This window comes from Fukomys damarensis, unplaced genomic scaffold, assembly GCF_012274545.1.
Source record: "Fukomys damarensis isolate Sample0158 unplaced genomic scaffold, DMR_v1.0_HiC HiC_scaffold_36, whole genome shotgun sequence".
In the NCBI taxonomy this organism is placed as follows: domain Eukaryota; kingdom Metazoa; phylum Chordata; class Mammalia; order Rodentia; family Bathyergidae; genus Fukomys; species Fukomys damarensis.
In genome coordinates, this window is record NW_022900948.1 from 43,574,167 (window position 1) to 43,588,178 (window position 14,012).

Here is a 14,012-nt window from a genome sequence, read left to right on the forward strand (position 1 = left end):
CCTGGTGCGTTTTACCTTTTTCTTGGCCGCAGCCAATTTCTTCTGTCTGGTCTCTTCCGACATCCCGGGGCTGGGAGGGGGGAAGGGGTGGGGCCACATCACCACAATCCCATCAGCCACTGCGGAATTCCTTCCGAAAGCTACCGCGTCAGGACGCTGCCCAGCCACAAGGGGCGTAACCTGGGCGGTACTAAACTCTGTGCACGTCAGTGTGGGAGTGACCCCAGTCCTCTAGACCCATTGGTCAATGAGAGAGACGCTGCCCTGTGGGGGCGTGGTCGGGGCTGCCCCGAGGGCGCGTGGGTGGGCAGGGTCACGTTGAAAGCTGCGCGCGCAGTTGCTATCCCCGCCCATTCCGGGGGCGGGGTCTGCCCTGGCTGTGGCCGTGGGACTCCTCGCCCCTTCTGTCAGTGACTTCTGGTTACCTTCTGGTTACCTGGCGGGCCGGTACCCGCTCTTTGGCTTCCGGCCCTGGACCCTCCGGCGCTGCAGAGTCCCCCAACCAGGGGGCCTCGGACCCCAGGGCTAAGGAGGTGGGCGAGGAACGAGCAATAGGGAGAAGTGCATCACTTCACTGTCCCTTTCCTGAGCTCTCACGGCTCCTCCGCACACTTGCAGGTTTCGGGAATCACCTCCAGGATCCCCCTCATCACACCCCCTTCCTTCAGGGTCCCTCGGCGCCATCAGCCTGTCCCTTCCGCTTCCTCCCCAGGACCGAACCAGGGTTGAGCCGGAGTTACCGCGGGGCCTTCCGATCCCCGGTGAGTATGCGCCTCCCAGGCCTTTGCCCCCGGCCGACCCGTCCCGCCGAGAACCCCAGGCCCTTTCTCCTCTCCCCCACATTAGAGATTTCCACCACCATCCTCGATTAGGTCTTGAAAGACTTGGTTTTCGTTTGTTCCTTGACTAAGTACCTGCTCAGCCCAGCATCCGCCCTCCCAGGATCCACAGGCCAAGCGGGATAAACAGGCAAAAAAATTCCGGGACTGTATGAGTGTGGTTGGGAGAGGGCAGCCCAGACTTCGGGGTGCGAGTAGGGCTCCCCAGAGAACGTGAGACCGGAGGCGAGGCCGAACATAATAAAGGGGGAAGCTGAGGTTTGCTGGAAGCAGCGGATTTGTGGAGCCTCCAGAGTACTTCCTTCAGTTTCACACGCATGCAAATTACGCCTTTGTCGTTCTTGTTTTGGTTTTTGGTTGGCTGTTTTTTTTTTTTTTTAAGTATCCATCCGTAAATTACTTTTATTTCTCCTTAAATGAGCAGTCATTAGTATAGTAATAGCAGATGTTTATTATTACGTATCCATCGGTGCAGCCTTTTTTTTTGTACCGGGGATTGAACTCTGGACCTTGTGCTTTTGAGGCAGGCACCGGAACCATCGAGCTAAATCCCCGGCCTTCATTCCCGTTCTTTCCTTAATTCACTATTTTTGTTTAGATTATTGAGACAGGGTCTTGTTCTGTTCAGGCTGGCCTTAAACTCACATTCACTTTTATTTTTTGAAGCAGAACATTTATTGGTATACTTTAAATATGCATAATGATAACATTCATAGTAACGAATTTTACACTTTTGTTTTTTTGGTTTTTTGAGACAGGGTCTCACTATGTAGTTGAGCCTGACCTGGAACTCACTATGTAGCCCAGGCTGGCCTCGAACTCACAGTGATCCTCCTGCCTCGGCCTCCTGAGTGCTGGGATTACAGGTATGCGCCACCGCACCCGCCATACACTTTTAAAAATAAGGCTCTTTAAGGCTGGGCGTGGTGGCGCCTGTAATCCCAGCACTCGGAGGCTGAAGCAGAAGGCTGAAGCAGGAGGATCGCTGTAAATTCGAGGCCAGTCTGGGCTACATAGTGAGTTCCAGGTCAGGCTCAACTACATAGTGAGACCCTGTGTCAAAAAACAAAAAAATAAATAAATAAGGCTAAGAGAGATGAGGTCTCAGTATTGTGTCCGGTCTGGTCTTGAACTCCTGGGCCCCAGAGGTCTTCCAGGTGCTGGGACTACAGGTGTGCACCAGTGTGCTCTGCTAAAATCATGTCCTGCTGTGCACTTACTTCATCCCAGTCAGCTTGCTCTAGTACGACTCTCCCAGGTCCCCCAGCACCTTTGAGCCAGACGCTTCAGCATCTGTTTTATGGTTGAAGCCCATGAGTACCAGAGAGGTGAAGTCCAGAAGCCGCAGAGCTAGGGGATTTGAACTGAAGCAGCCTCACAACCAGAGCCTGAGCTCTTCGCAGGGACCCTTTCTTTTCTCCTCTTTGGGCCTCATGCGCAGCAGTCATCCTGTTCTCCTGCGTCCGTTTCTCTTTCCTCACCTGGCCGGCCCCTCTGCCAGCCTCTCCTGTGTAAATGGGCGTTTCCGGTGGTTCTGCCTCCTCTCTCTGCTCTTCTCTTCTCCAGTGCCCACAGCTCTGCTGCCTCTCACCAATCCTGACTTTCTCTGGACACTTAGAGCTGCCTGTAGAATAGCTTCGCCTCACCCAGATATAGGGGCCTGTAATCCCAGCACCCGGGAGGCTGAGGCAGGAAGACCTTGAGTCTGAGGCCAGTTTGGACTACTTGCATAGCAAGGCCCTGCCAACCTGATATCTGCTCATGGTACCCAGGCTCTCACAGTAAGGTCTGCCTTACTTCTTTTTTCTTTCTTTTTTTTTTTTTTTTAAACCAGTACTGGGAATTTAATCCAGGGCCTTCACACTGAGCTACAGCAGTTCTCTTTCTTTTTTTGTTTTTAAATTTGAGACAGAGTCTTTCTAAGTCTCCTAATTGTCCAGGCTGGGCTCCAACTTGCAGGCTTCTGCCTCAGCCTCCCAGAGTGCTGGGATGACAGGTGTGCACCGCCACGCCAGGCTGCCTGGCCGCATCTCTAAACAGCACCTCAAGTGGTTGCTTTCATTCTTGGTCACACCACTGTCCCCTCATCTACTCACGCCTCTCACACCGAAACACCCCTCATTCCCTCCAACCCGCGTCCCTCTCCTGCACTATGGCATCAGCTGTACAGGCCCTCTGTCCACCTTTTCCCTCTGCCTTGCACTCTACCAGCTTTTTACCAGAGTACCGTCACAGACACTGTGCTGTCAGCCGGAACTAAACCCCAAATCCCTGCCCTGCAGAGTTCACCACCATAACGATGTGGAACAACATGTCAGGAGCGCGATAAATCACCAGGGCAGCGGGGGAACTATAGAGGTATCATTTGAGGCAGGGCAGTGAGGAAGGGCCTTTCTGAGGAGGTGAGTAGAGCTTTCCACAGAGCCGTGTTCAGGAAGGAGCTATTTGCTGGGCCTTTCTCTCTGGGCCTTGGCTGAGTGTTCCCTGGTCATGAGGGCCTGGCTGTATGTTGTATCTTTGCTGGTGTCCAGCAGATGCCTCCTGAAGAGTAAGTGCACAGTACAGTTAGAAGTGCCAGCCTTAGCAGCTTTTAGAGGCAGAAAAGGCAAAGGTGAACTAGACCCCCAAAGGAAGAAACAAGGTGCACATTCGGTGGAGTCGAATGGGAGGCCAGGGTGGGCCTGTCCCTTAGGACTCGGTATAGCTGAGAGTGCGCGTAGACCTGAAATAGGGCTGGGAGGTAGCTCGGGGGTACAGCGTTTGCCTAGCATGTGTGAGGTTCTGGGTTTGATTCCTAGCATCACAAAAAGGAAAAAATTCTGTCGAGGCTGGCAGCATACGTCTGTAATCTCAGCTACTTAGGAGGCTTAAGAGCATCACAAATTTGAAGCCATCTTGGGCAATTTAATGCAACCGTGCGTCCAAATAAAAGGCGCTCAGGGCCGGGATTTAGCTCAGTGGTTCCACCGCCTGCTTCGCAAGCTTAAATTCAATGCCCAGTACCAAAAATAAAAGGGGCTCAGTAGTCGAGTTCTCCTGGTTTCAACCCCCAGTACCAAAAGTAAATAAACAGTGGCATAAACTGGCATCAGGGACCCCGGCCTCCTTCTTATTCTACTACACCCTTGACGTAGGGCACTTTTTTCTCTTGGCACTGCTGAGATTGAACTACCCAAGTGCTAAGCTACAGCCCCGCTCCTTTTTTTGGAGACAAGGTCTCTAATATTAAATTGCCCAGAGTGGCCTCAAATTTGCAGTCCTGCCTCGGCTTCCCGTAAGCTGAGTAGCTCGGCCCACAGTCCTGTGCCACCATGCCAGCTCATGTGGTTTCTGCCTCTTCACCCAAGATGGCTGCCCAGCCCCAGCATTACATCCACATTCCAGGCAGCAGGAAATGTTCTCTGGCCTTGAGGGCTGGAGGGCATTACCAAGCAGAAGCAAGGAGCGGCTATCTGGGAACATCACATAAGCTCTGAGTTGTAGAAAACTGGTCAGTCCAGCTGATGGCTTTTTCTGCCACTCAGCGGCCGTCTGCCAAGTCTGGCCAGGCTAATGGGACCAGCAAGGAGTCCTTGCACCTTGACGTTCAGGAGCTGAAGAAGAAGAGGGACACGCTGGACAAGGAGATATCCCAGTTAATATCTGAGTAAGTATTAGGCTCCCAAGCGAAGTTTGTATAACTTTGGGCTGGGGGCTGTAGCTCAGCAGTAGAGTACTTGCCTAGCATACTCGAAGCCCATGGTTCTATCCTCAGCACTGCAGAAAACAAAAACAACAATACTTAGCTAGTGACTAGTAATTAAAGCCTATTCACACTAGCCAAATACTGTGGCCAGGTATGGTGAGACACGCACCTGTAATCCTAGGGCTGAAGGCTGAGGTAGGAGAATCTCCTCAAGTTCAAGGCCAATCTGAACTACATTAAAAAAAAAAATATATATGCTATCAGGGGTCTGAGTAGCCTCTCTGGGAGGGCAAGGTCCACCTGGATGAGCCTAGAGCCACGCTGGAAATTGCCCTGCTTCCGCCTCCACAAGCACTCACTTCCTCTGCAGTGGTTTCAGTACACGGGAAGTGGCTCATCCACACCTCCTGGAGCTCCCAGTGGCAGGCACTGAGCCGCTCAGGGGTATGCGTGTCCCACTCGGGAGAATCTGCCGGGCGGCTTGGATCCCGCGTCCATCTGTGAGACCCTCACCTGGGGGCCCCCCTTAGGGACAGGGAGCATCTGCCAGGAGGGCAAGGTCCGCCAGCCGTTCCTGTGTCCCCAGTGCCGAGCGCTGAGTATACCTGCTGTGACCGTTTGCCAGACCGGCCTCGCTGCTGTCCCCGCCCGGGGTCTGCACTGACTTCCTGTGGTGGTGTCTCCCCTCCATCACTCCCTAGAGGCTACCGGGTGGATGAACTGGAGGAGCACATCTCCCAGCTGCACGAGTACAACGACATCAAGGACGTGGGGCAGATGCTGCTGGGCAGGCTGGGTGAGCAGAGACCCTGGGGGACCCCCGCACCCAGGGATGAGGGTGTTGGCCTCCTCTAAGGGGTTGGATTTTGCTCCTGGGCCTCCTAACTCACTAAATCCCCACCCGCCCTTCTCTCCAGCCTCTGCTCCCCATGGTGTTTTGAGACAAAGTCTTACTAGGTAGCCCAGGCTGCCCTCCAGTTTGCAGCAATCCTCCTGCCTCAGCCTTCCCCAGAGTGCTGGGATTACAGGTGTGCAGCACCACACCCAGCTTAGGGTCCCCATTCTTCTGGGGCCTACAGCCCCAGTGGTGGAGATGCCCTCTCGGCCTCCAGTGCTGACTTGTTGAAGAGGAGGCAAGTGCAAAGACAGCACTTTGTGTCCTACAGGGGAATCTTGTCCCACCTTACAGTCAGTCTAGATACCCAGAGGGCTTTGGCCATGATAGACATGTGTGGGCTGGTTCGAAGGGCAGGGACATGCAGAGATGGCCTCAGACAAACTTTGCGGCTCAGCAGGCTCCCGGTAGCCAGAGGCCGTGTTCAGAGCCAGGGCTATCTAGGAATCCTATGTCTGTCGACTGTATCTCGGCCTCTCGTTTCTATGTCAGACGTCTGTGGCCTGTCCCTTTTTTTTTTTTTTCAGTGAATTTTTTTTTTTTTTTTTTTGAGACAGGGTCTCACTATGTGGTTGAGACTGACCTGGAGCTCACACTGCGTAGCCCAGGCTGTTCTCTCACAGCGATCCTCCTGCCTCAGCCTCCCGAGTGCTGGGATCACAGGCGTGCACCACCACTCCCGGCCTATTCAGTGAATATTTACTGAGCCCTGTGTCTCTGTGCCCCACACCGTCCAGGGTGCTGGAGACCTGGTGAGCAGACGCTAGGTCTGTTCTTGTGTGGCTTTGGTTTTAGTGCAGCGGTCGGTTGAGTAGATGAACACAGCTAATTAATTATTAAAAAGGTCTGGGCTCTGAAGGAAACAGAGCCAAGATGGAGAATACTGAGTATGAATACAGTGGCAGATGGAAACAGATAAGATGCTTGAAGGAGGACAGCCTTCCCCTGGAAACAGTGAGTCTTTAAAGCTATGCCTGCCACCCTTAATCCCACCAGTCCGGGAGGCTGAGGCAGAAGGATCCCCAGTTCAAGCCCAGTCTGGACAAGTTAGCAAGACTCTGCCTCAAAATTTTAAAAGGGTTGGGGATGTAGCTCAGTGTGAAGGCCCTGGGTTCAACGTCCTGTGCCAAAAAATAAAAGACCAGAGTTTGAAGAGGGGATTTGCTGCACCCTGCACAATGGGATGAGGCTTTGGAGAGTAAGTCGCTTAGCTGCCAGGTCAAGGTGGGGCTCACATCTGCTGGGGCCGGGCTGAGGCGTGGCAGGGTCCACGGGAGGGCCTGAGGGAGGCCAGGAGGCTCCTTTCCCTCGCCCTGGGGAGGCGGCAGCGCCCGGGGTGGGGGTCAGAACAGCGGCGGGGGTTTTGGCCATTCCTGTAGCCGCTTCTCCCTGGATATCCACGCTGCCTTCCTCCCTTGCAGCTGTGATCCGAGGCGTCACCACCAAAGAGCTGTACCCAGAGTTCGACCTGGACGTGAGCGACTGAGCTGAGCCGGGGCCTCCTGCTCACAGCCCACGGAGACGGACGCGTGTGGATCCGAGAGGCCATGGGAGCCCGGCCAGCGCCCTGCTGGGTTTCGGGGTGGGGTGGGAGGTAGGGAATGCGGGCGGCCTTCTCTGGGGCGCCCAGACTCAGGAGGAGCCCGAGGAGGGGGGCGGGGAAGAGCAGGGAGCCGAGTTCAGGGTTCCCGAAGGGTCCCACAGCTGCTGTGCTGGGCCGGTGCGTCCTGCCTGTTAATGAACATGTGGCCGCCTCGGCTCTCATCTGCTCAGACTCCCCGTCCTTTGACAGCCCCTGCTCGCACCTGGGAAAGAGACGGCCTTGGGCTGTAGCCGCCTCCCGGCGAGCACTGCGTTAGGCACTCGTAGCCGTTACCATTCATGCTTTCGGAGTTGCCCAACCTAGTCTCCAGCTTGCACTCCTCCTGCCTCGGCCTCCCAGAGTGCTGGGATTCCAGGCGTGCACCGCCGTGCCCAGCCCTCTGACACTTAGAAACACACCACAGACAAGGAAATGGAGGCTCTGAGAGACGAGTGACTTGCTCATTGTCACAGGCAGAAGCGGCAGGGCGGGGATTTGAGCCCAATTCTGACTGAAGCTGTGCTCTCTCCGCTGGGGAGACCGGTAGGAGCTAGAGTGAGGGATGAGGACACTGCTGGAATCTGGTTTAGTCTGGGCTTCTTGGTGTTTGGTTTGGGGGGGTACTGGGGATCAAACTCAGGACCTTGCATGGTGCCACTGAGCTAAACCCCCAGCTTGTTTTTTGAGACAGTTTCACTATGCTCTTCAGGCAGGGCTTGATCTCACTGTGTAGCCCAGGCTGGCCTCAAACTTGTAGCAATCCTCCTGCCTCAGCCTCCTGAGTTCTGGGATTATAGGGCATATACCACCATGCCCAGCAACCAAAACTATTTTATCAAATAAAATTCTTATGTAAAAAAAATGTTCCTATATAGTGGACCTCTTTTCTTGCTACACTCAAGTAAGTCAAGTCAAAACTGATAAAACTAAACTTATTTTTCAGGAAAGTTGGTTTTTATTTTTCACCCTTGAGAAGACTCAGGATGATGCTGTGTTTCTATAGAAAAACTGTATCACACCTGGTATTAGATTGTAGCTCTAAATTGTTTTAAAATTCTTGTAATCTACATGTAGACCGGACTAAATTCCAAATCCTTGCTGGGCATGGTGGCACACTCCTGTAGTCCCAGCACTTAGGAGGCTGAGGCAGGAGGATTACAAAAGTGATGCCAGCCTGGGCAACTTAGTGAGAGCTTGTGTCAAAAAACAAAACAATGGAGCCAGGGATTTTTTTTAGCTCGGTGGTGCCACCACCTGCCTCACAACTGCAAGATCCTGAGTTTGATCCCTGGTACCAAAAAAAAAAAAAAAAAAAAAAAAAAAAAAAAAAAAAACAACAACAAAAGACAGTGGTGTAGTTAAAATTTCACATTTAAGCCGGGCGTGGTACCATATACCTATAACCCCAGCACTTGAGAAGCTGAGGTAAGAGGATCACTTTGAGGCCAGCTGGGCTTCATAGTGAGTTCAAGGGCAGCCTGAGCTGCATGATTATACCCTGTCTCAAAAAATAGGTAAAAGAAAAAAACAAAATAGAGAAATTCACAATGAGCAGCTACTACAGGTAACTTAGTTTCCTTTATTCCTCCCAGTGGGTAACTGCCAACATCTTCAGTGCAACTCTTTGTTCAAATTATAGTAAAAGCTGTCAACTCAATCATGGGATATTAAATGACAACCACTCTAGACTGCCAGGTATGGTGGTGCATGTCTGTAATCCTAGCACCCTAGGAAGCGGGGGCAGGAGGATCACAAGTTCAAGCCCATCCTGGGCAACTTGGTGAGATCCTGTCTCCAAAAAGGACTGTGTGCAGACCCTAAATTCAGTCCTCAGTACTGCAAAAAGAAAAAGGAAGGGGGGAAATTGCTCTAGATTACCTATAGTTAAGAAAAACAAGCCAGGCGTGGTGGCACACATCTATAATCCCAGCACTCGGGAGGCTGAGACAGGAGGATCGCTGTGAGTTCGAGACCAGCTTGGGCTACATAATGAATTACAGGGCAGTATGAACTACATACTAAGACCCTGTCTCACAAAATCTAAAAAAAAAAAAGAAAAAAGAAAGAAAGAAAGAAAGGAAAACATCTGTGCCGTTGCTAATGCATGCTGTACCTGATAAATCCCTCTGAGGAAATTAGGAGGTAGATGCAAAAATTAAGAGATCAGGTTCAGCAGCCACAGGTCTCATGGAGTTCTCTCATTGGTCATTTGATTTATCCCGTTGGTTGCTGTTAAACCCAGAGTTCCTTTTCTAGCCTAAGGAGGAGCCAGAGGAAAGGTTCCTTCCCCAGCCGGGCCCCAGAGCAGCTGTGGGGAGCCCCGGCTGCAGAGTGCTGGTGGCTCAGGGCCATGCCCAGAAGGGTGCCGTGCTATTCCGTCTAGGAAGCTCTGCCATTCCCATCTCCTGAGAGTCTGCTCGACCACAGAGCCTTGGGGTGACAGGTGCCCGACCTGTCCAGGTGACTGAGGGGCATCCTGGCCAGACCTTGCTTTGGCTGAGACTTGGTGGGCCTAGGGTTCCTGCCTGAGCCCTCTTCCAGCATCTAGGGTCAAACACCCCCCCAGGGGTCCCCACCGTGTCTTAGTTTCCAACAGTGGTCCCCTCTTTCCCTGTTCTCACTACAGCCTGCCCTGTTTGTTTCCTTTACCCTCAGAAGTCCATGAACAAGTTGAGAGCCAGCTTTGCAAGTCATCGGGGGGGCCCCTGTTTCACCTGTCATGCATGCTGGTCTTGCAGGTTACCTTGGCAATGTATACATTGCTTTTTTTTTTTTTTTTTTTTTTTTTTTTCCCACAGGTCCTTATGCTTGCAAGTCAGGCGGTGGAACAACGGAGCTAAATCCCCGGCCCTGTACATTGCTTTTTGTTTTGTTTTGTTTTGTTTTGCTTTTACTGCCACAACCACTCCAGTGGAGTCTGCGTGACAATGCCGGTCACCTGGCAGAAACCAGACCCGAGGTATCGTCCCCACGGGGTTAAGCCTCCTGGAAGTCCTTGGCACACACCGCATGCGAAGTCAGCCGTGAAGAGAATAGCTGGCCTCTCTGCCTGCAGTTTGGGGACATTGGGTTCATTTGTAATTCTGTTCTATTTTGTCTTTATTACTATTTGTTCATTATCTGTAGAATTGTATTCTGGGCCCAGGAAAGGTTAGGAACAATTAGATGTTCCTAGAGATGGGGAGGTATTGAGGCACAAGAGGACGGGCGGCCAAAGTGCTGACCCTGAGCCCCGGACTGTGAAGTCCTGAAGGTGATCCTGAAGGTGACATGCTGAAGCCAGTCCTTTGCTTACAAACTTCCCCTTCTGACTGCATATAGGTGTGGTCTTACCTTGACTTAATGGTCTTAGTTTTTGTGATGGTATATAGGTGTGGTCTCACCTTGACCTTGTGGTCTTAGTTTTTACAGTACTATTGTCTATCTTTCTCATGCCTGCCTGTGACTGGAATCAGTCTTGGGGTGTGCCCTTGAAACTAGTATATAAACACCTAGAGTTAGAAATAAAATTGCAGCAGCATTTGCAAACTTCACCTCGGTGTTGAGTGCTTTTGTCTGACTGTCATCGCCGAACCTGCTCCCACCTTTCAGAGAACCTGTATCTCCTCGTGAAATCCCGTGTTTGCTGCCCTACGGTCGGTAGCATTTTACTATACAGTCAGTACTATAGAATTTGAGGTTTGGGCCAGGTGTGGTAGTACACAAGTGTAATCCAACATTCAGGAGGCTGAATCAGGACAATTAAAATGAGTTGGAAGCTGGACATGGTGGCACACGCCTGTAATCCCAGCACTTGGGAGGCTGAGGCAGGAGGATCACTGTGAGTTCAAGAACAGCCTGGGCTATATAGTGAGACCCTGTCTCAAAAAGCAAAAAAAAAAAAAAATTAGGAACCCAGCATCAGAGGGACCCTGTTTCAAAAAATAAAAAACTTGGGGGGCAGGGGATTTAGATCAGTGGTTCTGCCGCCTGCTTCACAAGGGCAAGTTCTGGAGTTTGATCCCCAGTACCAAAAAAAAATTGTTTTGTAACTTTGTAGCATTTTAGATAAGGTTATATTTGTACTTTGTTGTGTGAAGGAATTGTATTGAATAAACCTAGGGTTAGAATGCAAAATAAAAGTTGGCATTCAACTTAGTTATTCTGACAACTTTCATAGAAAGGCCTGTCTCTCAGTGCGTCACCCTGTTACCAGGCACTGGGCTGCCAGGGATCCCTTCTAGGCTGGTTCTCCCAGAGAACTGAACAGCACAAGCAAAAGAGAGTAGATGTTTAGGCCGGGCATGGTGGCACACGCCCGTCAGCCCGGCACTGGGAAGGCTCCGGTTCCAGGCAAGCCTGGGCTACACAGCCAGACACTCTCAAAAAAAAAAAAAAAAAAAAAAAAAAAATTGTGCTTTTATTAAAGGTAAGAAAAGTAGGGAGAAGAGGAGTGTGGGAGAAAGAAACAGCCTGCATACCTGCTACTGAGAAAGCAGGCAGTGGCCACTAGGCCGATGGACCAGCGCCAGGGCCCCGCCCGGAGGATGCGCATGCGTGCGGGCTGTGATTGACAGGTGAGGCCCGCGGTTTGCCACGCCCAGCTCCTGCTTAGGGGAAGGATTTCCACCCCCGCTGGAGCTCTGCCCAGCCAGGGTGAGCTGCCGTGGTCCCGTTTCCACTGCACCTGTCACCGTGGACGTCACCGCTGGGTGCTGCCTAGAATGTCAGGAATTCCTGCCGTCCTGGCACGTGCCTGAGTCCTCCCGCTGCCCACGCGGCCACAGCTCTGCTGAGCATTCTCGTGAGATGTCAGTGGGTTGGCAGCGCCTGGGGACGACTGAAGTGGAGTTTGTGAAAACTACCATCAGGCCCCACTTCTGCCCACGGTGACCTGTGTGGCCCCAGGCAGCTGACGTGGCCTCCACTGTGTGGGTCCGGGCGGTTAGCATTTGCTGCCTCAGCAAAAAGCCCCCAAATCTCCGTGGCTGGATAGAACAAAGTTCTATCTGTCTCTCAATCTCCGGCTCCTGGGCGGGGGATTTAGCTCAGTGGCACCGCGCCTGCCTCACATGAAAGGTTTTGAGTTTGATCCCCAGTACCAAAGAAAGAAAAAGAAATTTAAACTCTGGTTTGCAGCCGGCGTGGGATACGTTCCTGTAATCCTAATCCTGTAGTCCTCAAGAGCCTAAAGCAGGAGGAGCACCACAAATTCGAGGCCAGCATGGGCTACACGGGGAGACCCCGTCACAAAACACATAATCATAATCATACTGGCAGACATCTGATCACAGCCCAGTATTCATCCGGAAGCAGCCACGTGGCGAAGAGTGAGGGAGAAGCGACTGGGAAATGTGGGTGGGCCGTGAATAATTAGGTAAGGATGGGCTCGCGCAGCCATGAAGGCCGGACCCGCCACCAGAGGGCGTGCGGAGGACTCCGTGAGCTGCGGCACAGGACGGCGCCTGGCGTTAACCCACACAGCAGCTCACCTCCCGAACCCCTGCCCTTCCCGACCTCAGACACCAGTCTCCACCCTTCTAGACTACCCTCCAGAGTCCCTGCGACCCTGAGCTCCGGCAGCAGCAGCATTCTTATTTCTGTATTTCCCTTCTAGCCCTGGGTTTTTAACACAGTCTCACTATGTAGCCCAGGCTGTCCTTAAACGCTCAGTGATCCTCCTGCCTCAGCCTCCCGAGGGCTGGAATCACAGGCACGCGCCACCACACCTGGCATTCTTCCTGTTATTCCTCATACTTTCTCATCCTAATGTCAACAGATTATCAAAAAGCCTTCGGAGATAGATTCCACGATTATCCTTATTTTGCAGATGAGGAAACAGAGGAAAAGCAGATGGTGAAACTCACACAGCACTGCAGGGGTAGAGCCGGGACTGTCTTGGTCCTGACCTCAGGCTCCTGTCCTGGATGCCACACCGAGAGGACCTGCCAGGGCCTCACCAGACTGAGGCCCCTGGGGCCCCTGTCACCTTTGCGTTCCTTCCGGCGCGTTCCTCCTGGGGGCTCCGGGTTGGCCTCATCGAATGTGGCCCTTGTCCTGTAGGCGGCGCTGGTGACCTCGCTGGACGCGGGACCAGGACAAGGATGGGCTCCAGAGACGCGTCCCGAGGACCCCTTTCCTCCACAAGGTGCAGCTTCGTCAGCCTCTGCCACGCGGATCTCGGTGCTCAGTGCAGCGGAGCCTGACTCCGGGGTCCCTGCCACCCAGGGGTCCCCTGCCAGCGGCTGGTCGTGTAAGACTCGTGTCTCACTTTTACTCCTGGAGCGTGAACAGCCAAGAGGCCTTCACGATGCTGGGCTCAGCAGCTCAGCGAGGCTCCAGGAGCTTGTCCGATAGCGAGAGTCACCCAGGAAGGAACACACCAGGCAAGTTGGCTAATAGACCTTTATTAGTCTGGCCAGACGGCACTCCCCAAGCCAAGTAGCTCAGAGAGGCGGCCAGCTAAGAAACAGAGGCCATTTTATATAGGGCTGAAAAGGGGGGTTTACACTTAAAACTTACAGGAAAAGGACAAAGGCAAAGAGTCAGTTGATCTGAGCTAGTGGTCGTCATGTACTAATGATCAGCAGAGTGATTATCCATTGTTCCATTTGCAACCTAGATCATCATAAAGTTCAGAACATTCAGACTACAGGCATGCAAGGAGTGGCGTGACCTGCCTTGGGTCTCTGTGTTCACTACAGTTTCTACCTAGTTTCCTAGCTACTTCAAAACAGCCACCTAACAATTCACAATTAATCATTAGTTATCCTGTAAGGGATGGGGGGGGAGCGACAGTCTCTAGGTTGTTTGCTGATCAAGATGGAGTCGCTCTGGTTCAGCCAGGCTCCCACAGTCGGGGTCGTAAGCAGAGAAGCCGGAGGCGGTCCTCCACTGGGGAAGCTGAAGCAGAAGGATCTCCGCTCGCCCCTACTTCGAGGCCAGCCCGGGCTATAGGGTGAGTTCAAGGCCAATCTGAACTACAGTGAGACCTTATCTCAAAAAAAAAAAAAAAAAAAAAAAAAAAAAAAA

The 14,012-nt window shown here is 52.4% G+C and overlaps 2 protein-coding genes across 6 annotated transcripts in view; one reads left to right on the forward strand and one right to left on the reverse strand.

The window, feature by feature from the left end:
* Golga2 (golgin A2) overlaps nucleotides 1–161 on the reverse strand; it is a 17,017-nt gene extending 16,856 nt beyond the window's left edge. For all 5 annotated transcript variants that reach the window (XM_033759064.1, XM_010627300.3, XM_010627303.3 and 2 more), the window contains exon 1: nucleotides 16–161. In XM_033759064.1, coding sequence (XP_033614955.1) covers nucleotides 16–99 — 84 coding nt within the window. In that variant the 5' untranslated portion in view covers nucleotides 100–161. The remainder of the gene's footprint in view (nucleotides 1–15) is intronic.
* A 253-nt stretch (nucleotides 162–414) lies between these two features.
* Swi5 (SWI5 homologous recombination repair protein) lies at nucleotides 415–7,679 on the forward strand (the record flags this gene model as incomplete). The annotated part of the gene is made up of 5 exons (XM_019207880.2): nucleotides 415–533; nucleotides 713–761; nucleotides 4,364–4,485; nucleotides 5,226–5,320; nucleotides 6,841–7,679. Coding segments are annotated over 5 exons (450 nt in total), but the record flags the coding sequence as incomplete, so codon positions are not given.
* Between the last annotated feature and the right edge of the window lie 6,333 nt (nucleotides 7,680–14,012).